General features: G+C 47.5%; 1 protein-coding gene across 1 annotated transcript; it reads left to right on the top strand.

Moving 5' to 3' along the window:
• Nucleotides 1-349: 349 nt before the first annotated feature.
• On the top strand, nt 350-13977 carry LOC135804805 (nucleolar complex protein 4 homolog). The gene is made up of 16 exons (XM_065318762.1): nt 350-611; nt 3985-4108; nt 4295-4404; nt 4690-4934; nt 5619-5649; nt 7161-7260; nt 7800-7900; nt 8174-8224; nt 9041-9152; nt 9497-9557; nt 10105-10215; nt 10572-10645; nt 11105-11212; nt 12180-12286; nt 12701-12814; nt 13384-13977. Exons 1-16 carry the CDS (start codon nt 522-524, stop codon nt 13492-13494), a joined length of 1650 nt encoding a protein of 549 aa, XP_065174834.1. The 5' UTR covers nt 350-521; the 3' UTR covers nt 13495-13977.
• The last annotated feature ends 9772 nt before the right edge of the window (nt 13978-23749 follow it).

Below are 23749 nucleotides of genomic sequence, written 5' to 3'. Positions count from 1 at the left end.
TAAGGATGTTTAGCAACGCGAAAGTTCGAAAGAAAATTCGAGTCTGGGAATGAGTACAGAAACAAAGGTCGAAACTAACTTCGAAAACTTGGACGCGAAGTAACAGTTGCAGTGATTTGCGAAAGTAACTTTCTCTTTTCTCGGTACGCATTTCACTACAGGGAGTAGTAATTTTATAGCCTCCTGCTTGAGACTGAGCTGCATATACGGTACGGTACTACAACTGTATAAGATTCAAATAGCTTCGAGAAAAAGTCGTTTCGCATTGCTAAACCTCGCAAGTTTTCTTTTTCGAAATAGATTTTCGCGAAATATCGCCACCACCAAAAGTTCGAATTTTCGCATTGCTAAACGTCCCTAATGACTGTGTTTTGTCATTTGCTGCCCGAATAAGAGTAGATGCTGTGCTGAGATTGTACAATATCAGGTCATCTTCTTCTTTCTTGAGCCCTAAAGAATAAAAAGGGAAGAATCTCGTTCTTTATAATCCTGCCTTGATCCCGACGCGTGGTGAGAATGCTATGATGGACCGTCTACGCAAGATTTCAGAGAATCTGTTGACCAGCTCGACTAAATCAGACAATATTGTGGAGATACTGAAGCTCAGTGAGGTATGTAGTGTTACATGTTTATCCTGACACTGTGACAGGAGAACCAATTTTCTGTAATGGAACACGTTCCCTAGGACTTCCAAACTCCCCACCACATGCATACTCCGGCCCACGTCGTTCCCCACACTGACAACATAGTTCCTATTACACGTACTATCATACTCGCGCAATAGTAAGACCAACACAGTGATACCCACCCCAGCTGATCGTTTCTACCACCTCTTATCACTTCACTTACTTTCCTTCGCAATAAAATTATAACAAGAACCCATTTCCCCCAATTTGACTTTGCCTGGTGGTAACGTTAGCGTAAACTTGAGTTGCAACGAACCCTCGCTCTACCGGTGACTTGCCACTTCAGCGCCTGACTTCACAGCGCCAGGAATATCAGCGCGGTAAAGTACAGCGCTAGCAACTCAGTGCAAAAAAAAGTAAGGCGCTGTGATTTTCAGGGCAAAAAAAGTACGGCCCGATAAACTGTATTCAGAGCCATTTTTGCCTCCTTTCTTCTTGTTGTATAATTACTATCCGGCTAGTATTTACCGCCATATTGCCAGGTGCGTGTTACTGTTTACTTATGGAAAAAAACTACAGCGCGATAAAGTACAGTGTGATGTACAGTGCGGTAAAGTACAGCGTGATAAACTACAGCGCGAAGTCAATACTTGTACAGTTGTTGTTGTTGTTGCGTATTTATTTAAAGGATTCTCCAAAAGCAAATGGATGCTTATCAATAGTTATCATAGACGTCTCCTACATAAATTATAGCAAAAAAATGGGGGACTGTAGAGGGGAGGAGATGAAGCATGGGAAAAGGAAACAAGTAGCTGCATAATAGACTGGGATGGAGAGCCAAGGATGATTTTATAGGAAAGAAAAAGTACAGCGTAACTTGTAGTGATGAAGAGGGCTGCCCAAACAACTCTCTCAAAAACAGTATCTGGCTCTGCATGAGGTTTGTGGAGTGAGTCTGCTGCTGCTGCATCATCAATCCACTGAGGAATGTCTGCGTGCTCTGTTGCTGCTCCCTATGAATGCTGCCAATGCCAGCAATCAAAGTGTCAGCGACAGGACTGGACTGGTCTCCGGCTGTGTGCTTCTTCTTCCTACGCTTGTTCGTGGCCTGCCCAACAGCCTGCGTAGGATCTAGAGCAGCAGCAGAATCATTGTCCTCGCTGTCGTTCTCGTCACCTGCATGCTCCAATGCTGATGCTGTAACATGCGATGATGGCCGCTTGTTCCGTCGAGCATGTGTGCATGTGTACGTTACAGGAGTACTGTCGGCAGATACCGTCCCTGCGGTGGATGGTGTCGCAGGACACAGTGGCGAGCTTGAGTGACTAGCTAGAAGAAGAGCATCAAGACTGTCATCGTCACAGTCATCAGCTCTCAGTGGTGGCCGGGTCACTGTTGACGCGCTGGCAGTAGTTGAGCCAGGTGTGCTGGAGCTGGGTGGTGAAGATGACGACGTTCTAGGGATGGCAGCGCTGCTACTGTGTGTTGTTGTCGCAGGATCAGAGTTGGAAGCGGCCTGGAGAGAAGCTGTGTTTATCGAAACAAGTGGACTGTATCCAGGCATCTGCCCGAACAGGGAGTGCCACGTCCGGAAATTTCCCCAGCAAACGTAGGCCATCTCCAGGTCGTAAGCATCGTCACTGCCCGGATCTGGGGCAGCGGAACCAGTCTCCTGCGACTTCTTATACTTTTTATAGAATTTGCGCGCCTTGGATTTTAAATTGTCAACTTTGTTGTGTACGTTTTTTGGTTTAAAAAAAACATTCACACCCTCACCGTAGAGCTCCTTGGCATACACGTTCAAGGTCTCGGTCATCTCCTTCTCCCTGATGCTCCATTTCGTCATTTGGCCCTGTTTTGTCTTCTGATGCGCTGCCCAAAGCTCCATGAGTGTCTTTTCTAGATCGTCAGTGAAATGGTTGCGTGGCATCTCGGAATCAGCAGCAGGCAACAGGAGTGTCCGGAAATTATACTGAACGCACTGGCAGATGAAATCCCAAACACTACAAACTGGCAAGGAACTGACAAGGAAGCCGTCTACTACCGACACAGACTCAGTGCAAGCCTCAACAAGAAACATCTACCCGTATGAAGAACCGAAACCCAAGGAAAAGGCGAAAAGTTGCTTTCTACAGGGATACCAGGATTGCTGAAAAGAAATGCAGCACGTGTTGCGTTTCGCGCGCGTTTCCTTGACGACATAAGCAGAAAAGTTGCGTTTACGCAGTTTTGTACCTAGTGTGGTTGCAGCCTAAGGCGAGCATATTTTCATTGTTAACCCTTAGGGCCGGGTTCCACTGCGGCTCCGCTGCTCGTCTTTCGCGGCTTGAAACGTCATCATTACCATAGTGACCGCGGCTCGAGCTGGAGCAGCGAGTCCGCAGCTCACCGCGAGCTTTTGCTACGATTCTTGACCAAAAACTGCGAGCCGCGGTCGCGGCTCGACCTGTTTCCCGTACTTTGCATTGTTTTGTACGCCAGAATTTTAAAATTCAAATTTTAATTCGTTGCGCAGGCCAGAACACGAAGATTTTTTTGATTTCGCGCGCGCGCACAGGCAGGTGAAACGTCATCAAAAAGTGTGGAGCACGACCGCGGTATCGCGAATGGCGAGTGTCCGTGGAACCGCGCTGCTCCGCTGCATGCAGCCAAGTGCCACGGAGCAGCAGAGCCGCGGAGCCGCAGTGGAACCCGGCCCTTATCCAGTCGCTAAAGTTGCCCAATAAGGAAAGGTGGGTGTTCACTGCTTCCTTTGACACCAAAATAGTGTAAATTGCAGGCAAAATGATTGGGTTGCAATCTGGTAAACCTGTCAACCTATTAGGAAGGTTCCGGAGTACGTTTTTTCGTGCCAAAATCCGTAGAGGCGCTACGGATTTTCATACGTCGTTTTCGAGCAGTGAAATGTTCCGGAGTACGAAAAAAATGTGTTTGCCGTCATTGCCTAGGTTACGATCGCAAACACGTCACATTCCCGCGCTATGCCTTTTTATTTTGAAAATTTGTACCAAAATCAAAACTTCCCGCGGAAAATCGATGTTTCTCGTACCAAATTTGTACGCGAAAAATCTTTCTGCACCCGATGACGCAAAATCTCCATATGAAACATGGTTCGTATGAAAGCCAGTCCACACGGATTCTCCGTGGCGAAAAATCGTATGGAGCACGCCTGGAAAAAATCCGTAGCGCCCATACGGATTTTGGCACGGAAAATCGTACCCCGGAACCTCTCTATTATGGTCGATTTTTTTAATGGCTGGCTGTCTGGATAAGGGCTAAGTACGGTCTCCACTGTTGATCCTCCTGATTTTGCTTTGGCTCTGAACTCTTGCTCTTGGTTTCCATGTGATGGCTACAGAGCGAGGATTGTGAAGTGGTCCAGTGCAGCGTGACCTGTCTGCGTGATGTGTTCAGCCACTTGTTGACACTGACCACGGGCCCTGGCAGCAAGGTGTATCTGAGAGCGGACGACTCTATCAGCGGTAGGTCACATCATGTGTAGTCTACTCCAGTGCGTGAGCAGTAGCATTGTCCGACTAGCAGTGTTTTGCTTTGTGTAGCTCTGACTCTGTATTGTTGGGGGGGGGGGGGGAGGGTAGATGCTGATCTACTAGTACCCCATTTCTCCTCTTGTTCTTACAGTTTGTGTTGTGGTGGTGTGTCTGTAGAGTCTTCGCTAACTGCGGAAGAAAAGAATGCTGCACGTTTAAGGCAGCTTTACTCAACCGGGCTGGACAGGCTCCAACGGCTGATGCTGCATGAGAATGATGACGTGCAGGTGAGGCTGAAATAGTGTGGACTGTGGAGTTGTGTGTCGCCTTCACGGCAGTGTTCCGGACCTCTTCCGCACAGGTTATTGTGTATGCTAGTACATGTATGTGTTTGCATCGGTGTGTGCGTGTGCACGTAATTTTATACGTGTGTACACGTGTATATAGGAGAACGTGGGTGGGATTGTTTGTGGCTATTCTATATTGATGATTGTAATTCGGTGGGCATTGGAATCAGGATATAAGCCTGTCCTTTGCCGCGTGTGCCTTCCCATGTTTGCCCCAATCTTTAGCAAGCAGCGGCCGGCGCTCTGTGCGAGCTAGTCAAAGCAGAGACAACAGCCAGATCACGACCAAAGAAGCGCAAATCCAAGGCTCTACAGCAGCCACAGCGCCAATATCAGTTTGCTGTCTATACTCTGCGGCGTGTGCTCGTGTCACTTCTCGACACAACGGCCAATACTGCCGTGGCGTTGAGCAGTGTGGTGAAGTTCCTGGAGCTGGACGACTTTCGCTTCTCCCTGCTGAAGACTATGGAGTGAGTTTGTTTGCTATCTCGTGTCATGAGCAAATGGACTCTTGGCTTAGTCCTCTAATATTATTAGTACTACTAGTTGCATGCACACCCCAGCTATGCACACTAGTTATCATGTACTGGTACACATTTGACAGATGTCTTTTTTCTTTTTTCTTTTTTTTACGAGAAACCACGAACCTCGAGAACAGAATACCGTATTTTCCGGAGTATAGTGCGCACCCCCAATCTTCATTGGGGGTGCGCACTTCAATCTTCATTGAAGTACATGCATTTCATATTCGGAGCATAGTGCGCACCTGCGATTTAGGGCCTAAAATAGCACATCTAAAGTGCGCACTATACTCCGGAAAATACGGTACTGCACGATAGAGGCGGTTGCAGACGCAACTGTGGTGGTGAAACTGGAGCATCTCCGCCGACCTGAGGTCTCGGCTTTAGCGACACTTCAGTTCACCAAAAGTGGGGAGGAGTAGGCACAGGGGGAGGGGGAGGGGAGGGGGGGGGGGGGGAGTACACTATTCAGCTTGTGTCCAACAGCACTATAGCTTACCCGTTATAATCATAAGTTTTCATGGGCCTACTCGTAACTTCATTCTTCTGATCTCACTCCTGTGGTTGGATTCTGTGCACTGCTGGATGACTCACTGATCATGTTGCTGTGCCTCTTGTGGTTCTTTTCACCAGAATGATTATGCGTGAGAAGTCGGAGGGCAAGGTGAGCTGTGGCAGCAATACCCATCACCCTGTGCATTTCCTTTTGATGGTTGTTAGTGCCTGTGGCCCTTCATGTTTACACGCGTACTGTTTGGGTTGGAGAACCCTATACAGTGGGGATTGGATATTTCGACACTCCTTCGGGAGAAAACTAAATGTCGCTATATTCGATCTGTCACTAAACCCGATCTTCACATTTAGTACTGCAATATGTATATCAAAATGACAGAAATGTATTGCAGATATGTGTGTGCATAATATAATGCATACTAGTATGGATTTCAGATGTGTATGTGCATGCGCATGTGTCTTGCATGCATAGTTCAAGCCAAAAGTCATGCATAGGCAACTACACCGCTGCACTGTGTGCAATGACCAGCAGGCGTGGAGTGACCCAGAGGTCCGGACAAGTCCCAGGCATGCCACTCCGCCTGGTACAAGAGGAAAGTCGTTACAGTCGACCTACCCTTATAACGATAACCTCTATAACGATATTACCTTTATGACGATATTTTTCTGCCAAACCAAATCACTCCATTGACTTTTGTATACAATGGCTTACCTCTATAACAATATTGCTATAACGATATTACCCCTATAACGATATAAAATGGGATGACCAATCGACATTTTCCATTTTATAACAATATCTAGCAGGGAATTATAGAGCCCACTATCCAGGTAAGGCAAGCCTCACTTGATAAGGCGCTGAGACATATTGAAATACAATGGGGGCACCATTGGGCACCTTGCGGTGTATATAATGCGCACGTACCTCAGTTTTTTATCCTATGAAGAGTGTAAAATATGAACAAAAATCATGCATTATGACGTACATGTATGAAATGAACCCGTTACCCTTATAACAATATTACCCTTATAACAATATTTTCTGGTCTGACGCAAATATCGTTATAAGGGTAGGTCGACTGTATATTCGATGCATTTTCAGGTCTTCGGGCACCAAAAAAGTGTCAGTAAATACGATCTGTCGCTATTTTCGAGGTCGTTATACCCGATCTATGATGTACAGAAAGGACTTGGGCATCAGCAATTTGCCGCTAAACGCGATTTGTCGTTAAACCCAAGGTCGTTATATCCAATCTCCACTGTAGTCCATTCATAAAAAGATGGACTTCTAGCTTTTGGCCATAACTGGGTCAAACTTTGAGTTTTTTTCAGAATTTTTCTGCAACCCCTATGGAATCCTCTTCCAATTATGTTTCTGAAGTCTATTTCTCCAAAAAGCAAGCCCTAAAAAGAATAGGATTTCGGCCAGGTTTTGCTCCAAACTCACTGCTTTTGGAAAAACCATGAAATCCAGGCCGTTTGACTCCACTTGCAACCGTGCATTGTGCGGCTCGAACCCCAATTGAGGTACCCCTCTCTCTCTCTCTCTCTCTCTCTCTCTCTCTCTCTCTCTCTCTCTCTCTCTCTCTCTCTCTCTCTCTCTCTCTCTCTCTCTCTCTCTCTCTCTGTCCGTCTTTCTCTCTCTTCATGCTCCTTAAACAGTCCTCCACGCCATGTTTTGTTGGCAATTGCTTTGGCATCCTCAAGGCGATTGCCATGCCAAGAATGGAATGTCAGATCACATCGTTCATTGTTGATGAAGGTAAGCCTGGCTGAGATCTATTTCCTTGTAGGACTCTGTGTCTGTGCGTATGTGTGCACTGTTATTCATGTGTAATGTAGAACTAGTGTGCCCCTCCAGTGGAATACTGTCTGTTTACCAGATGGTGGCAGTGGTGATGAGGAACGCACCGCTTCACAAGCAGTGTTCAGTGTGGCACAGTGTTGGGAGTTCACTGAGTGGCATCTGCACCCGTGTGTAGTCCACCCGCCAGCACAAGACGATCAGCAGTTGAGTGATGTGCTCGTCACAAACCGTCCGGCTGTTCCATGCTGGAGGCCGTACCTACAGTTCTGTCGGGCGCCGAGGAACGGAGCGCCGAAGATCGACCGGGCTAGGATTTCACCAAGCACAGCATACCAATGTATACACGGTGGCTCAACTGTGCATAGACTGTAACACATGAAAATAAGAACGGTCTAGGCTAGGAGGCTGACCCCCCCCCCCCCCCCCAGTTCTTCGGCGACCAACAGTACTGTACTTAGCTTGTGTTGTTTGCTTTCTGCACTGCTCTTCTCCAGAAAATGCAGCATCTGAGCCACCTCGCAAGAAGGCCAAGTCTGCAGAGGGTGCAGAGGAGAGACGGAGGAAGGAACTGTACGGCGATCCGGCCAGCATAGCGGTACGTCTTTTTGAAACTGTTCTTCTCTCGTCTCAGTATGAACCATTTATGTGTAACAACACAGGGGTGTTTCAAAGTACAGTACGCTGTAGTTCATTATTATCGTGACGCGCCGCCATGCGATTGTTTGGAAAAGAGAGGTGGGAAGACTTTCCTGAAGATATTTCTCAATTTCAGCACCCTGAAGTAACATTCTCCATCTGCATTCAATAATAATAAGTCAGCATGTTCATGTATGTCGTCACCTTGCTTGTTTCTCCTGTACGCTCTCAGGCACATCGGCGTGTGTTCAGCTCAGCGTGGCTGTCTTTCCTTCGTTTACCGGTAAGTCGGTCCTACACCAGATGGTGTGGTGAGCAATTTCAGGCGTGTTTCAACCTCGATTGTGCACTTCCGGGGCCCAGGCATATTTTGCTGTGTATTCATGCATAAGACCTGCAGTTGCGTATTTTATATCACAGATAGGTGGTAAAATAATCAAGAGTCCGTTATTATTCATAATGCTGAGCCAGTTGCAACAGGAAAAAGAAAAGAAAAATTGTGACTTCCACCGCTGGGACTCAAACCAGGGAGGGACCTTTGCTATAGGCTAGCAATGCTCTAACCACCAAGCTATGGTATAGTCTTCATCCCAGCAGTGACCGTTGAACATTTTCTTTAAACCCACGCTTCCTGTGAAACTATAAAGGCTATTGGAACGCAGCCCTCCCACACAAACTAGTAGCTAGTGCATTAGATATTCATCAGTTTGATGGAATGAAAATGGAACAAGTCTGAAGAAAGATGACTGCCACCCCAGAGGTCGAACCAGGGACCCTCGCTATAGACCAGCGATGCTCTAGTCACAAATTATGGTGCAGTATAGTACAGCTTAGTTCAGCCTAGTCCCGTTGCTAACTTGTGTTTTTGGCGCTGCCCTCGTGGCATTGAGCACTTCTTGCAAGGGTTTAGCAACGTAGCTCGTGCCAAAGGAGAATATAGATATTCTACCCTGCCCCGACGCGAAAACCCGGAATGAGGGTTATATTGCAGGCTGGCCCCGGACTCCTTCACTCCTGGTGCGTGCGTGTGTGCTTTAATGCTTTGATGCTTACTTGAAGTACATCCACGTGTCCATATGTTTGTTTGATGTTTACGCAGTTACCATCCAGCGTTCTTGTGCGTGTTCTGAACAACATACACACCAACGTCATGCCTCACATGCTCAACCCCAAACTACTCATAGACTTCCTGACGGATGCTTACGATGCAGGTAATGTGCCTCCCTCCCTCACCCATGCAAGAAAGACTCTACTGCCATGGCTGATTTCATGCTGCGTGTGTAGTCTGCATCATCTTCAGTATCACACTTGTCCCCGTGTGTTTGCGCTATGAGCGATTGTCTCACGTTCTTGCAGTGAGACTAGAATATTCCAATAATACTTTCACAAATCCGTTGATCCCTGAGCTGCAGAGAGTGCTCAATGTCATAGGCAGAGCCTTAGAACATAGCAGACTCAAACGACTGCTATGCCATGTTACTTTCCATGTTTTGTTATTGATTTTGCCTGGTGTTCGGGATCTGTGATTTTTTGTTTTGTTTTTCATGTTGTTCAGGTGGTGCAGTGAGTTTGCTGGCACTGAACGGTCTCTTTCTTCTCATAAACAAGCACCACCTGTGAGTGGCAGCACCCCGTGAAATGATGTGCATGTGTGTGTGGGGGGGGGGGGGGGGGGTGTATTTGTTTTCTGATGGCACGTGTTCTGCTAACTTACTTTGACTGCTTTCTCGTCCAGTACTCTCTCAACACATTAAATTGCACCCATGGAAAGCCTGGAAATCTCGAAACTAATATCTGTTTGAACTGTAGACATGCTGTGGGTTGCCATTGGTAGCATCATTTCACAGCTATCAATAGTGGAAGGACATGTGGCATGAATCTCAAATCTTTCCTTCTGGATTTTCCAAAGTCGTTCCGATCAAGGAAGGCACCGGTAGGTATCTAGCCAGTGTACTAGCAGACGGTGCATTCTTTCATGCTCCGGATGCTCCATGGTACTTACGGTATGTGCGTGTGTGTGTGTGGTGTGTGTGTGTGTGTGTGTGTGTGTGCGTTCATGGATGCATGTGTGTGTGTGTGTGTGTGTGTGTGTGTGTGTGTGTGCGTGTGTGTGTGTGTGTGTGTGCTTGTACGTGTATGTTGCTCTACCCTATGTGCTCACAGGGACTATCCGGACTTCTACGAGAAACTGTATGCTCTTATGCAGCCTTCTCTCTTCTACGAGAAACACTGTAGTCGCTTCTTTCGTCTTGCTAACCGCTTCCTTAGTTCCAGGTAGGTTTGGTTCTTTTGCAGGTGTGCTCATTTGTCAGTGTTGCTGCAACAGCAATACACCGGGCACACAATGATCATGTGTGTACACACACAGTCATATGTACTAAGCAGTAGGACGAAATGGACGTTGCACTGTTTCTAGATCCACTCAATGCCTATTTCATGCTGAATATGCGTGCTTATGACATCCCGATAATATCCAGCACACAGTCTATTGAAGTGGCTGTTCAATACTGATGCAGCTGCATGTAAAATCTGCTAGGAAGTGGCAACGTACCCCTGGAAACCTGCGAATCCCTGAAACTATGCCACCGTGTTCTGTATCGTTGCTGTACTTTGGTATCGTGTTCTGACAGCCACTTGTCAGCCTACTTGGTGGCGGCGTTCGCCAAACGCCTGTCACGCCTCTCGCTAACTGCACCTCCAGCTGGTAAGTGACAGTAGGACCCAGTCAGGGGCTAGTTCTGTGAAATGTACTTTTGCTAGTGCACTGTTGTGTGTGTATGTGTGGAAGGGTAGCTGTTTTTAGACCGTTAGTCTTGAGGCGGCAATCAATACAAAACATGCTCTGGCCGTGTGTATGGTGTCTGCGAAGAGCGCGTGCAGAGTTTATTCACTGTTGTAAGTAAGTTAAGACTAAAATGAGTGATGTTTTACTATTACACTGTATCAGTATAATTATGCATGCAGCGTTTGTGAGGCTGCTTGTCTAATCCCAATCCTGTGTCTGTGCCTAAACCGGAAGCATCCATGTCAGTACATGCTCTCTAAAATGTGTCTGTCTCTGCCTACCTGTCCCTCCTCCATCTTTGTATTAGGCTGTGTCAGTACATGCTCTCTAAAATGTGTCTGTCTCTGCCTACCTGTCCCTCCTCCATCTTTGTATTAGGCTGTTTGATAGCAGTGGCTATGATCACAAACTTACTCAAGCGTCACCCGTCATGTAAAGTGTTGGTCCACAGGAAAACGCAAGAACGGCTATTGGACGAGAACGGCGGTGAGAATCGTGCCTTTTAAGACGTTACACTGAACTGTCTCATGTACATATATGTTGTGGACTGTTGGCTACCGTCACCGTCTGTGATAAGACGCGTCACTCCTACCTGCTATACCTGCTGGGATTACACCATATCTGCTGGGATTACACCATATCTGCTGGGATTACACCATATCTGCTGGGATTACACCATATCTGCTGGGATTACACCGTATCTGCTGGGATTACACCATATCTGCTGGGATTACACCGTATCTGCTGGGATTACACCGTATCTGCTGGGATTATACCATATCTGCTGGGATTACACCGTATCTGCTGGGAAGTGTCTGTAGTAATTATTCTCCTGGTGTATGTATTGCTCAGGAAGACAACATGAATAAGTAGAATGTGATGTGATGTGGGTTTTGTTCCCCGGCTGCCCTTTCTTATCACCCTTGATGCAGGGCCAACTGATGCCCGTGTGGTAATACAGTCGTCCCTCTCTAATCCGGCACTTTATAATCCAGCACCCTCGATAAACCAGCACAATTTTCAGTAGCCAAAATGTCCTCTTCATGCACATTGCAGCAGTAAATCAGATTTGTTAATCCAGCACCCTCCCTAATCCAGCAGATTTTCGTGGCACAAATGGTGCCGGATTATAGAGGGACCACTGTACAATAAAACAATAATATTTAGTATTATCATGACTGGTCTGTGCTGCTTTTGGATAAGCATGCCACTGCCGCGATCGCGGCACAGCATGTTGCATAAGCCACTGACCAGGTTAAACTTCCGAATTGGAGTTCGAAGTGCATACCGCTTCGAGTAGTACGCACTATGGTCTCATGCTTGCTTCTTAATTTTCTTATGTTTTCATTCCTCGGTGCGTACGTGTGTGTGTGTGTGTGCATGTGCGTGTGTGTGTGTGTGTGCGTGCGTGCGTGCGTGCGTGTGTGTATGGTGTTCTTTCCTGGTCCTGCAGAGTTCCTGCCAGCGGTGGAGACTAGCGTTGAATCCGATGTGTACTTGCCTGCGGAAGCTGACCTGTCTAAGTGCCGGGCATTAGACAGCTGCCTATGGGAGCTGCAGGTCAGTGAAGTACTGATCATGTGTACATGTTTAGGTTCCACTAATAGACAACACATGTCAGTCTCCAGCTGGAACCAACTGGTTTTACTGCTAATGTACAGGACACACATAATCATGCCCTGATACCAACAATCCGAAAAAGCAGCTTATAGAAACGTGTAGTCATTCACTCCAGTTTTTTGAGACACTTTTATTCCGAAAGCTCAACTTAAACTTTCTGCTGTGGAGATCTCTCGATACCAATCAACTCAAATTCAGTGCATGATGTAGCAGAAGAAAGGCTGAGCTGTAGATCATCTACTACCGATCACTGAATGTACAAGTGGCGTGTGATTACTGTTCGTAACCTTTTTTTTTAATGCTGCCATCACATCCCAAGGCGTATTTTTCTCGGTTTGTGTGATGTGTTTGCAGTGTCTGCGTGGCCATTATGTTCCCGCCGTGAGCAATTCCCTTGCTCTGCTGAATAGCGTCAATGATGTTGTGGAGATTGACCTGGAGCCGTACCTAGAGAACTCGTATGAATCTGTACGTCCTTCATGTTGCATTTGCAATGTGCCTTGTCCCTCTCTTTCTCTGTTTCTCTCTCTCTCTCTTTCTTTCTCTTTCCCTCTCTCTTTCTCTCTCTCTCTCTCTCTCTCTCTCTCTCTCTCTCTCTCACTCACTCACTCACTCTCAGTCTTGCTCGCTCTTGCTCTCGTTTTCACAGAGTGTGTGAAAGTACTCTTGCTTGTTGTGTTAAACAGTGACGATCTTCATGTTGTTTGTGACAAGATGTCTGTGTATTTGTTTCGAACGTAAAGTTCCTGTGTTACGAGTTGTGAGGAACTTTACCAAAGCCCTCGATTTGATCCATTTCGAATACGTGCCGCAACTCCCTCTCTGAATCTGTGTTTCCCGGAGCAATGGTTAACATCATGACTGTAGACTTATGCCTTTTCAAAGTGCGGACACGGTCACACCTAAGCAGACTTTCTGATCCTTCTATGTTTTATAAGTATTTAAAAGTACACATCATACACGTGTATGTTAGGACTTAACTCAGTTACGGCTGCTAGCCTAACAGTTACATGGATGCTCTTTGTTTTGACCTGCAGCTTCAAGAAGGAGTCAGATCGGCAGACGCTTACCTTGCGCCCTCGATCGGTAAGGCATGCACTCCGTCCTTTACCGAAGCCCTGTCGCGCATTGCAGCCGAGATCCTGTGAGGCTGCTGTTGTTGATACAGTCGCTGTATTCGGGGGGAATAAAGCCTTGGGCAGACATAATAAGACAGTGTTCCCTTAGTCCAGCGTCAACCCTGACAAGCAACTGTACACCAGCACCAACAGGGCCAGTACGAAGCAGGCAGTGCTCGGGCTAAAGATGTTGCTTAGTGCAACCAGACCTCGCGTGTGTTCCTACCATTTCTTATTTTTCTTCTATCATGAAAAGCATCTCTGGTGCATAACTTTCGCCCGTGTTGGCATCTGATAGCCTGGGCAGATACGCAGATATGATTGATTTAAAATTTACCTAGTTACCATAGTAACTGCATAGCAACTTCATAACAACCCATCCGAATATGTTCAACTGTAGTTGAGCTGCACATGACTTGAGTGTTGAGAGCATCATCATCATCACTGCACTATACTTGCAATAACTAGCTTACTTCGTCATTCATCAAACAACTTTGAAGCAGATGAGAAACCGTGTGCTGGGTTAGAATGCATACTGTATACGTACATGACTGTACAATTGTCAATTGTACAGTCATGATGCATGTGTATATGTACAATTGTCAATTGTACTGCATGATGCATGTGTGCACGTTGGCAAGGTTGCATGAAATCCAGAGTGTGCAGCTTGAATGGGTCGCTGTCACGGCGAAGAAATCTGCATTTATATCATTTTAGTGATACGGATAGTGCGTACAAGCAGGAATCCAGCAGATATCCGGCTGTTCAACTGCAGCTCAGTTGTACACACCGGCATCACTTCCCGCCGCTTACATGCATCAACTACGACGTAATCCAATAATTTCGCCGTGACAGGCACCCATGCAGAAAAAGTTACAAGCTGCACACTCCGGATGTCATGTATTCTTGATGTAACAGTCTGGAATACCAGTGCACAGAGGGTCCGTTTTGTCCGCAAACGATTACGTGCATGACTTGTGAAATGTATGAAGTGTGACGTTCTCTGTGGATAAGACGAGCATTACAGTACATGTACTACCGGTCGCCGAAGAACTGAGGGGTCAGCCTCCTAGCCCGGACCGTTATTATTTTCATGTACTTCACAGTCTATACCAAGAGTACATAACCCCCCCCAGAGTGTGCAACGCCGATCCAGCTCTGTGTAGGGTCTTGGTCGAGCGGAATCGGATCTTCTGATGTCATGCGTACACTTCACACCAGCGCAAGGCCGGTCTCGAGGCAGGGCACCATTGTTTTTGATCCAAGAGTACCCGCGACTCCCCGGGTTCCCCTCAGATGTGTACGGTATTATGACGCAAAGATCCGATTCCGCTCGACCAAGACCCTATGCAGAGCTGGATCAGGCGTTGCACACTCTGGGGGGTTATGTACTCTTGTCTATACGCAGCTGAGTCACCGTGTATGCATTGGTATGCTGTGCTTGGTGAAATTCTAGCCTGGTCGTTCTTCGGCTCTCCGTTCTTCAGCGCGTGACAGTACTGTAACCTCGGGATCATAAAGGAGCATGTGATGTACGCACAAAGGAGTAAATTTTGGCACGTGTCGGCAAAGTGCAGAGCGTTTCAAACGAAAATGAGAAAGATGGCCAGTTTGGATTTGTCATAACTCAAAAGTTTCATGCTACTGCAATCATCAGACGACTGATACTAAAACCTGAGACTAATCATTGTGATCATACCCTTTCTATGGGATCCACCGACAGCGATAACTCACATCACCTGGTGTAGTGTTCTCGTTGTATGTTCCCAGGCCGTTTAGCAACCAACGGAGTAGTAAAAATAACACTCCCTGGCAGAAACCCACTCAGCTTATGCGAGTCATCAACATCGGATAATTGCAGATATTCGGACTCCGCGCACACTGGCCTTTGTTGTGTGTAGATATTAGTACAAATCGTACTTCGAACACGTGATGTGAGTTATTGCCACACTCTTGAGAGCTTATTATTAGGGCTCAAACGGTTAGTCCGATTAACCGGTTGCAGACCGGTTAAGAAGAATTGACGGTTAACCGATAAAGATAACGGTTACGCAGTAACTTTTCAGTCAATTTTTTCAAGTATCAGGTCGTTGCATGCAAAGTATGCACTTTCACAGGCTGTCGCACGCGTACGCAATTTCTGGGCTGTCAACTCGGTCATATCTGGTCTCTTGGTGTGAGAGTACCGTATATTCTCTATTATAAGCACAGGTCTCCATTACTAGCACAGTCTCTAATACTAGCACACTGTGAGCACCTTTCGAATTATTATAAGCACAGCCTCTATTATTAGCACGGTCTTGGTGGAAAGCAATGCTGCATGCATGATATCTAGCATGTATTTTCTTCTTGATCTGTATTAGGGGTGAAACGAGTATCTATTTTGACCAACCGATCACTCATTCATAATGTTCGATCGAGTATCCGATTATTTCGAGTATTTTATCAAAATTCGAAAGCGCTCGATTTGTGAGTTCTCGACCAATTCGGAAGAAATTATCTGTGAACATAGAACAAAAGTCGCCAGCGTCTTGTACAGAGTGTAGAGTAACGATTTTCACCAGTACTTTCATTATCTCATAACAAACTAACGTTACTTGCCGTGGTGATCGCATCGTCGAAGTCATAAAATACTGACTCAAAGGCATGCAACACGCATGCATACCAGTCGATGAGCGGTACAACAGAAGTTTTTGAAAAATGAAATGCCAATACTAAAAAAAAAAAAAAAAAAAAAAAAAAAAAAAAAAAAAAAACGATCGAGTGCAAAATTTCGAATACCCGCTCGTTTGAAATTTTCGAACGAATACTCGAATATTCGAACTAATCGTTTCACCCCTAATCTGTATGGATGTATTGGTTGAAAAAATATAAGCACGGTCTCCAATATAAGCAGGGGTAGAGGGGTGTTGAAAAAATACAAGCACAGCGCTTATAATAGAGAATATACGGTATGTATGAATGAGCATGTAAGAGAATGTACATGTGCGTTGTACTGAATAGGGTACATTTTTTGAATGAATATAGTCAAATATACGGTTAAAAAAGAGTCCGCAGGATTGCCGTGGCTTATAGGTTATAACCGTTAAACCGACCGTTAGCTGAGCAGTTAACCGTAAGGCCACCCTTTCTTTTTTCGTTGTTTAACGTCCGCGCCCGCGTACCTTTTTGCCTCCGACCGGAAAAAAAACCAAGAAAGTAGTAGTACCAATAATATGCGAAGTTGTAAATACATGATTGTGTAGTTTCACAGTGTGCCGATCATGACCTTAAATTTATAATCTTGCCTCCCGGGCATGCCTTTGTCTTGTGTTCTTTTTCTTTTTTTTGTTGGCTTTTAAATATCGTACGGTGTGTGTCCTAGTAAAAATCCAGATGTAATGAATTCATGACATGCTAACTTCATGCTATGTACCTGTTTTGTTGGATTCATCAGGCATGTGCTCCAATGTACCATCAAAGAGTGTTGTTCTATGCCTGGAAGTGCCGTTAGACCCAGAAATATTGTATATATCACATGCTTTACTGGTCAAAATGGGGGATTGGGGTTTCCAGTTTTTGGAATGGGCTTTTGTTGTTTTTTCGCCCTCCCGCGTACCTTTTCGCGAAAAAAAAGGACGTTAAACAATGAATTAACAAAGGGTGGCCTTAGGGGTAAAACCGTGACCGTTTGAGCCCTACTTATTATACTCTTGATAGTGCCAATGAGTCATAGAACACTACCTGATTGTACCCGCATTCAGGCTTTGCCAGCAGAGAGACCATTGTACTGGCACAATGATTGAGCACTGATGTGATATGTGTGTGTCTGTGTGTGTGTCTGTGTGTGTGTGTGTGTGTGTGTGTGTGTGTGTGTGTGTGTGTGTGTGTGTGTGTCTGTGTGTGTGTGTGTGTCTGTGTGTGTGCAGGTGTGTGCGTATGGCACTGTTTGTGTGTGTGTGTGTGTGTGTGTGTGTGTGTGTGTGTGTGTGTGTGTGTGTGTGTGTGTGTGTGTGTGTGTGTGTGAGAGAGAGAGAGAGAGAGAGAGAGAGAGAGAGAGAGAGAGAGAGAGAGAGAGAGAGAGAGAGAGAGACTATTATGAAGAAAGTGCCGGTCACTATTATGAAGAAAATGCCAGTCACACTGACGAGTTTGCCACTATTCATGCATTGTTAGTAGGGCTCAAACGGTCACGGTTTTACCCCTAACGGTTAACTGCTAAGCTAACGGTCGGTTTACCGGTTATAACCTATAAGCCACGGCAATCCTGCGGACTCTTTTTTAACCGTATATTTGACTATACTCATTCAAAAAATGTACCCTATTCAGTACAACGCACACATGTACATTCTCTTGCATGCTCATTCATACATACTCTCACACCAAGAGACCAGATATGACCGAGTTGACAGCCCAGAAATTGCGTACGCGTGCGACAGCCTGCGAAAGTGTATACTTTGCAACGACCTGATACTTGAAAAATTGACTGAAAAGTTACTGCGTAACCGTTATCTTTATCGGTTAACCGTTAATTCTTCGTAACCGGTCTGCAACCGGTTAATCGGACTAACCGTTTGAGCCCTAATTGTTAGCATAATTCGTACTCACGTACTTGCTGAAAAATCTGTCCCCAGTGGGGAGGTTTCAATTCTGGTCGGGAGATAGGGAGACGTTTCGAAAACGGTTTTCGAAACATCTCCCTATCTCCCGACCAGAATTTGCTGATGATTCACAAAATCAGGAGATCTCCCACCTGATAGGGAGGGAGATTTCATTTGGTACCTCTCGGGTTTGGTGTTGTCAGACATTGGGCAGTTCAATACCCAATTGACTCATCTTTCTGAGATTTCTTTTGATTCCCCCTCTCAAGGGAGATCCACGTGACTAGTCTAGGACAGAGAGTAAGTACATGTGTGTGCATGTGTGTGCGTATACTTGTACGTGTGTATGTGTACTTGTACGTGTGTATGTGTGTACAAACGCGTGTGTGTATGTACTTGTACATGTGTGTGGGTGTGTACATACGTGTGTGCGTGTGTGTACTTGTACATGTGTATGTGTGTGTGTGTGTGTGTACATACGTGTGTGCGTGTGTGTACTTGTGCGTGTGTATGTGTGTACATACGTGTGTGCATGTGTGTCTGCTGCAGTGCACGTGCTCGCATATTTCCGAGTTTTGGTAAGGAGACCATTGGACTGCCATGCCAGGTTCCCAATGTACCTATTAAAACCATGAATACATAATACAGGTAATAACAATAGGGCTTGAAAGTGGTACATCACAGCATAGCAACAATTTCAAAAATTCAAAAACTGGATCCACTTGGATCCAGTTTTTGTATGGGTTCAAGCACATTTCAAGCGGTCTTTAATACTCACAGCAAGGTGATGTGGCCAATGAAACTGACTGATTTGGCTACTGGGGGCGGGGTGACAACTGGTGGCGAAGTAAAAGTCACACCTGCATACGACATGAGTGGGTTGCTATGCACCCACATACTGAGGCAATAGCAAAGTCACACCTTAGTGGATCCAAAATAGAAATCTGATGTCAACTTACTACTCCCTGGCCGTTTTTGGCGTCATCACTTTCAAGCCCTATAGGGAGGTTTCCCTCTACGTACTTCCGTATGAAAATCCATGTCGTACGCGCCGGGGAGCGAGGGCAACTTTCATTCTGGGACACCCGGCATGCCGTGTAGTCCGGACGCAAGGCAGACCCTTTCTTCTTCTTTTCTTTTTCTCAATGCACACGTTATGGAAAGTTGGAAACCCAGTCAGTATATTCCGTCAGTTGTAGGATACAAATACAGCTGTTGGCTATCGTGTTGCAGTGCCTGGGACGAGACACTTCACACAGGAGCTGGTCTCTTACAACAACTCCTTGATCAGTACATATTGCCATTTGGTCCAGCGTGCACCATCTGTCTGGGTAGGCATCTGCAACAGCTGCTGGGGGATGTGCTGTCTGCGTACCTATTCATGTTGTTTGCAAGCCAGGCACAATCTGGACACAGTGGACACGGTGTGCTAGCAAGAAGATGGCGATCAACTACATGTACTAGTACCCACAACCTCGTACTGACCTAGTAGATCTACACCTGGACCGTCGACACAATACCGTAATAGCACAATGTGCACAATGCACCTGTCATGTAGACATGTTATGTATGTGCGGAAGTGTCATAATTATAGATCTACACGTATGACCATTTGGCCGCATGTTGCACAATGAGACCAGGTAGACACTGCTGCGGAGAAGGCGGTTCATTCTGCACGGATGCTCGCCCCTGTGCATATGAACTGTCGTCCAGATTTATACGAGTACATACTCGTCATAGACGTATTGCAGCATCTAACGTAACGACGTCTTGGTTCCGCCGCTAGTTCAGGCTGTCCATATGCTTCTGTGGAGTCGATGCACCCGGCCGTGTCCAATGCCAATTCCAAGGACAACGCATCACGTCTGTGTGGGTGTGGACAGCGCTGCTGCAGCTACAGCTACAGCTCAGAGCTGCGCGGTGGAACTGGTAGTGACGAATCTCGTCTGCAAGTCTTAGATCTTCGTCATCCTTCTTCGATTCACATCTGGACGGCCTGCACTGCTTTGAGCGTGTGCATCGAGAGTCAAAATATCCTTTTCGAACGCACGTCAAGTCGCTCGATCTCCAAGAACACACGAGGAAGAAGGGAGTTGATTTCTCCAAACTGCTTGCACCTGGCCCGTGCAGGCCGGCAAAGGCCGCTAGGCGGTTCGAGAACTCAATCTGTGGCTGCAGTTGTAAAATGATGTGGAGCAGGCTTCTTCTGCCCTGGCAGTGTCGCCGGCTCTGTATCACCATCATCATCGTCATCATCACCTCCACCCAACTACAACTTGCGTCCGCTAAGTTTCGTCCAGGTCGCGCTCCGGACGTGTTACAAGGCTACCCGGTGGTTCAGAGCACAGGGTTGCGTGGTCACCAGGAGGCCGATGTGGCCGTTCGCTTCTATCTACCGTTTCACCGGCACTCCACACAACGACCCACGCACAGATGCCTCGATATCGACGTGCAAAATGCTGTGCCCATGGCCGAGGCGGTGGCACTAGCGTTCGAGCTACTGCGGGAGTCGAAGACTTCGTACACCGATTTCAACTTCTCCTTAGGCTACGACATGCACGATACGTGTGCCTCGCTGCCGCCATTCCTCTCGCAACTAGAGAACATCATCAGCGTTACCGGGAAAGATGAGGGTGGATATCCAGATGAAATCGAACTCTGCAGCCTTTGTAACCAATCTCACTACTTGTCCCGCTGGCAGCCGGCCACTTCTTCGCCGTTGTCTCGCCAGTGTACGGCCCACGCAGACGATGCCGACGACACCAGAGCATATCCAGAATCAGAGTTCGAGCGAGATGTATCCCATGATTTAATTGACAATGCTTTCTCCCGGTCATTACTGGGGTCTGGAATAAAACTCAGTGACTCAGATTTCTTCGGTTCCGGTTCATCAAACTGTTCACGGAGCAAGAATAACCCGTTCAGCGGACCGTATCCGAAGGTTTTCATCGGGCCGATCGAAAATAGACTGTTCTTTTCCGTGGGTAAACTCCTCAGTAACATCTATCCACGACATCTGCACGTCAGCCCAGCGCCCGTCCTTGAGGAGTCGCAGCTGGACGGTTTGCAGTCGTTTCGTACCGCTGCCAGCTACAAAGTGCAGGTTGAAGCCCTTCTCGAGGTGGCTGAGTCCTATGGGTGGAAGTACCTGGCGGTTGTGATGACCAATGATGATCGTGACAGGCAGCTGAAGTCGATTCTAGAGTCCCAGGCAAAAGTGAAAGGTTTCTGCTTGGCTTTGGAGTTGATTCTAGTCCCCAGTGACAAAAATGCTCACACTGATATTCTGGATTTCTTCTCCCAGCTCAAACTCTGGTCATCAATCACGGCTGTAGTAGTGTTTGCAGATGAGAATGCTTCCATCAAAGTGTGGAGAACAATAGAGAAGGCGGCCAAAGCACACACGCATGCAGCATCTCCTGGTCAGTCAGCTGCCAGCTCTGCGGGCCAAGTTGGAGATTGGCAGTGGCTGGGTTTTCAAGACTGGGCATTCGTCGCTGACAAGGCACTGCTCCGACACAGAGCGAATGCAGCCAGGCAAGGGCAACTGATTGCCGTGCGCATCACGGAGGACTTATGGGCACCACTTCCATCATCCGTCTCCAGCTGGAGCAGCGTCAAGAGGCGGCTACGTCAACGGCTGGATAGTCTTCTTCCCACGCCGACTTCGCTGCTGCAGGATCCATGGTTGGCTCCCGTGTGGGAAGAGCTTCACCAGTGTCACTTGACCTGCGAACTTGTCTATGAGGCTGCGAACAGAAGCACAGACTGCTGCTATGAGGAGTACAATCCTGAGCTTCCCAATATCCGCTTTGGTATGCGCTCACAAGATAACCTGCATAGGGCAAACTGCACGCACCTCGACGCAACAGCTGGCAGCATGAGCTCAGAGTTTCTGCTCGACCGCTCACTGCAGATCATGAATACTATCTTCATGGTTGCCGATGTTACTACAACGCTTGTAGAGCAAGGAGTCAGGACATGTCAGAAAATTGTGAGGATTGAGCCAGGTGACCCTGAATACATTTTTTTGGAGCATTTTAAAGTTGACTGTGACCACCTGCTAAGATTTGCAAATGAAACAAACGACCCAGATGATTTCCTCCAAGCAACTGGCATTCTTGACTCACTGTTCCTAAAGGCAGAGAGCTATGCTGAGAATTTGCAGTTGCTTTTCAGCAAATACTTGCAAACTGTTGCCAATGAGTCGACTGGCATGGAGACAAATGTCCGTGCTGGAGATGCAAGTGCAGGGGAGGCCAGCAGGCTACATACCAGTCAGAACAGCAGCCACAACCATTCTGAACCCAGGCATATTAGCAGTGTACTCAACATTGAACAAGCCATCTGGATGAACAGCAGCCTGAGCTGGCAGATGATGCGCATTGGCAGGGTCCTTCAGCGCCACGCACAGCACATGGCCATCTTTGATGACACTGCAACTGAAGCGGTTACTCCGCCACTTCAGGGCGCGTGGCAGCAACGACGACGCTCAGTATGCATCAGCGGAGAGTGCGTGGCTGGTTACCGTGCCGTGTATGCTGAGCAGCTCAGGACCTGTTGCTTCTTCTGCAGACGATGTCCGCCCGGCACGATCCGCAGGGCGGGCGAGTCGCACGACTCATGTCGGCATTGCCCGGAAGACGCGCGCGCCAACGACAACCAGACAGAGTGCGTGCGCCATCCGCTGGTCTACAGTGACCTGCTGCACGGCTCCGACGTGGGTCCCGCCGTCATCCTGGGTCTGGCCATGGTCGGTGTTCTGGCCGTGCTGCTGACGTTCGCGGCGTTTTACCGTTACCGCGCCGAAACGGTGGTGAAGAGCGCTGACACCACGCTGAGCACGGCCCTGCTCATGACGCTGCTCGCCAGCTTCGCCTGCGTCAACATTCTCATCGTCAAAGCCAGCGACACGGTGTGCATCCTGCAGATGGCCGTGGCGCTCATCTGGCCCGTGGTGTACGTCAGCGGGCTGGCCATCAAGACCAACCGCCTGCGCGTCGTCTTCCAGCAGACCAGCAAGCTATCGCGCCGCAGCCTGAGGTTCCTCAGCAACGAAGTGCAGCTGCTGGTCCTGGTCACAGTGGCCGTGCTGACCTCTGGCTACTTTGTCGCCTGGGGTCTGCTCTCGCCGCCCAGCGCCGAAATTGTCGTCACAAGAGACAGTCGCAAGCTCGTCTGCAAGCTCAGCCGATCCTGGATGGGCGGTTACTTTGCATGGACGTCTGTGCTCATCGGGATAACGTCAAGTCTGGCGTTCTCAACCCGCCGCTTGCCAGGTTTCTTCAACGAAGCCCCGTTCCTTTGCCTGGCCAGTGCGCTGATTCTAGCCTGTTGGATCATCCTGGTGCCTGCCTACTACTTCTCACAACAAGTCAGCCCGTCTATCATTCTGGCGGCCATCATTATCGCTCAAGGCTACAGCATATTCGGCTCTCTGTTCATACGCCGCCTCTACTACCTCTACAAACCTTCGGAAGAAAGTAGCAGCCAGTTCCTGAGCAGCTCCATCGGGTCGTCATACAGCCAGCCTACAGTGCCGCGCTCCATTGCATCCGAGTCTGTGATCACACCAACAACACCTACATATATCCCACACGATCCCTTTGCAGGTGAAGAACAGCTCGGCAAGGACACACTCGGGGGTAACGATGCGTCGGCCGGAGGACAGGTGGCCAATCACGAGGGAGTATCACTCGAGCACA

Source organism: Sycon ciliatum, chromosome 1 (assembly GCF_964019385.1).
Source record: "Sycon ciliatum chromosome 1, ocSycCili1.1, whole genome shotgun sequence".
Classification (NCBI taxonomy): domain Eukaryota; kingdom Metazoa; phylum Porifera; class Calcarea; order Leucosolenida; family Sycettidae; genus Sycon; species Sycon ciliatum.
This window is presented reverse-complemented; position numbering and strand designations above follow the sequence as displayed.

Bases quoted from the DNA above. Each gene is read 5' to 3' on its own strand.
- LOC135804805 (XM_065318762.1), top strand. From the start codon at position 522: ATGATGGACCGTCTACGCAAGATTTCAGAGAATCTGTTGACCAGCTCG. The intron at 9,558-10,104 runs GTGAGTGGCAGC...ATGTGCTCACAG, and splicing joins CTCATAAACAAGCACCACCT to GGACTATCCGGACTTCTACG. The intron at 12,287-12,700 runs GTCAGTGAAGTA...ATGTGTTTGCAG, and splicing joins GCTGCCTATGGGAGCTGCAG to TGTCTGCGTGGCCATTATGT.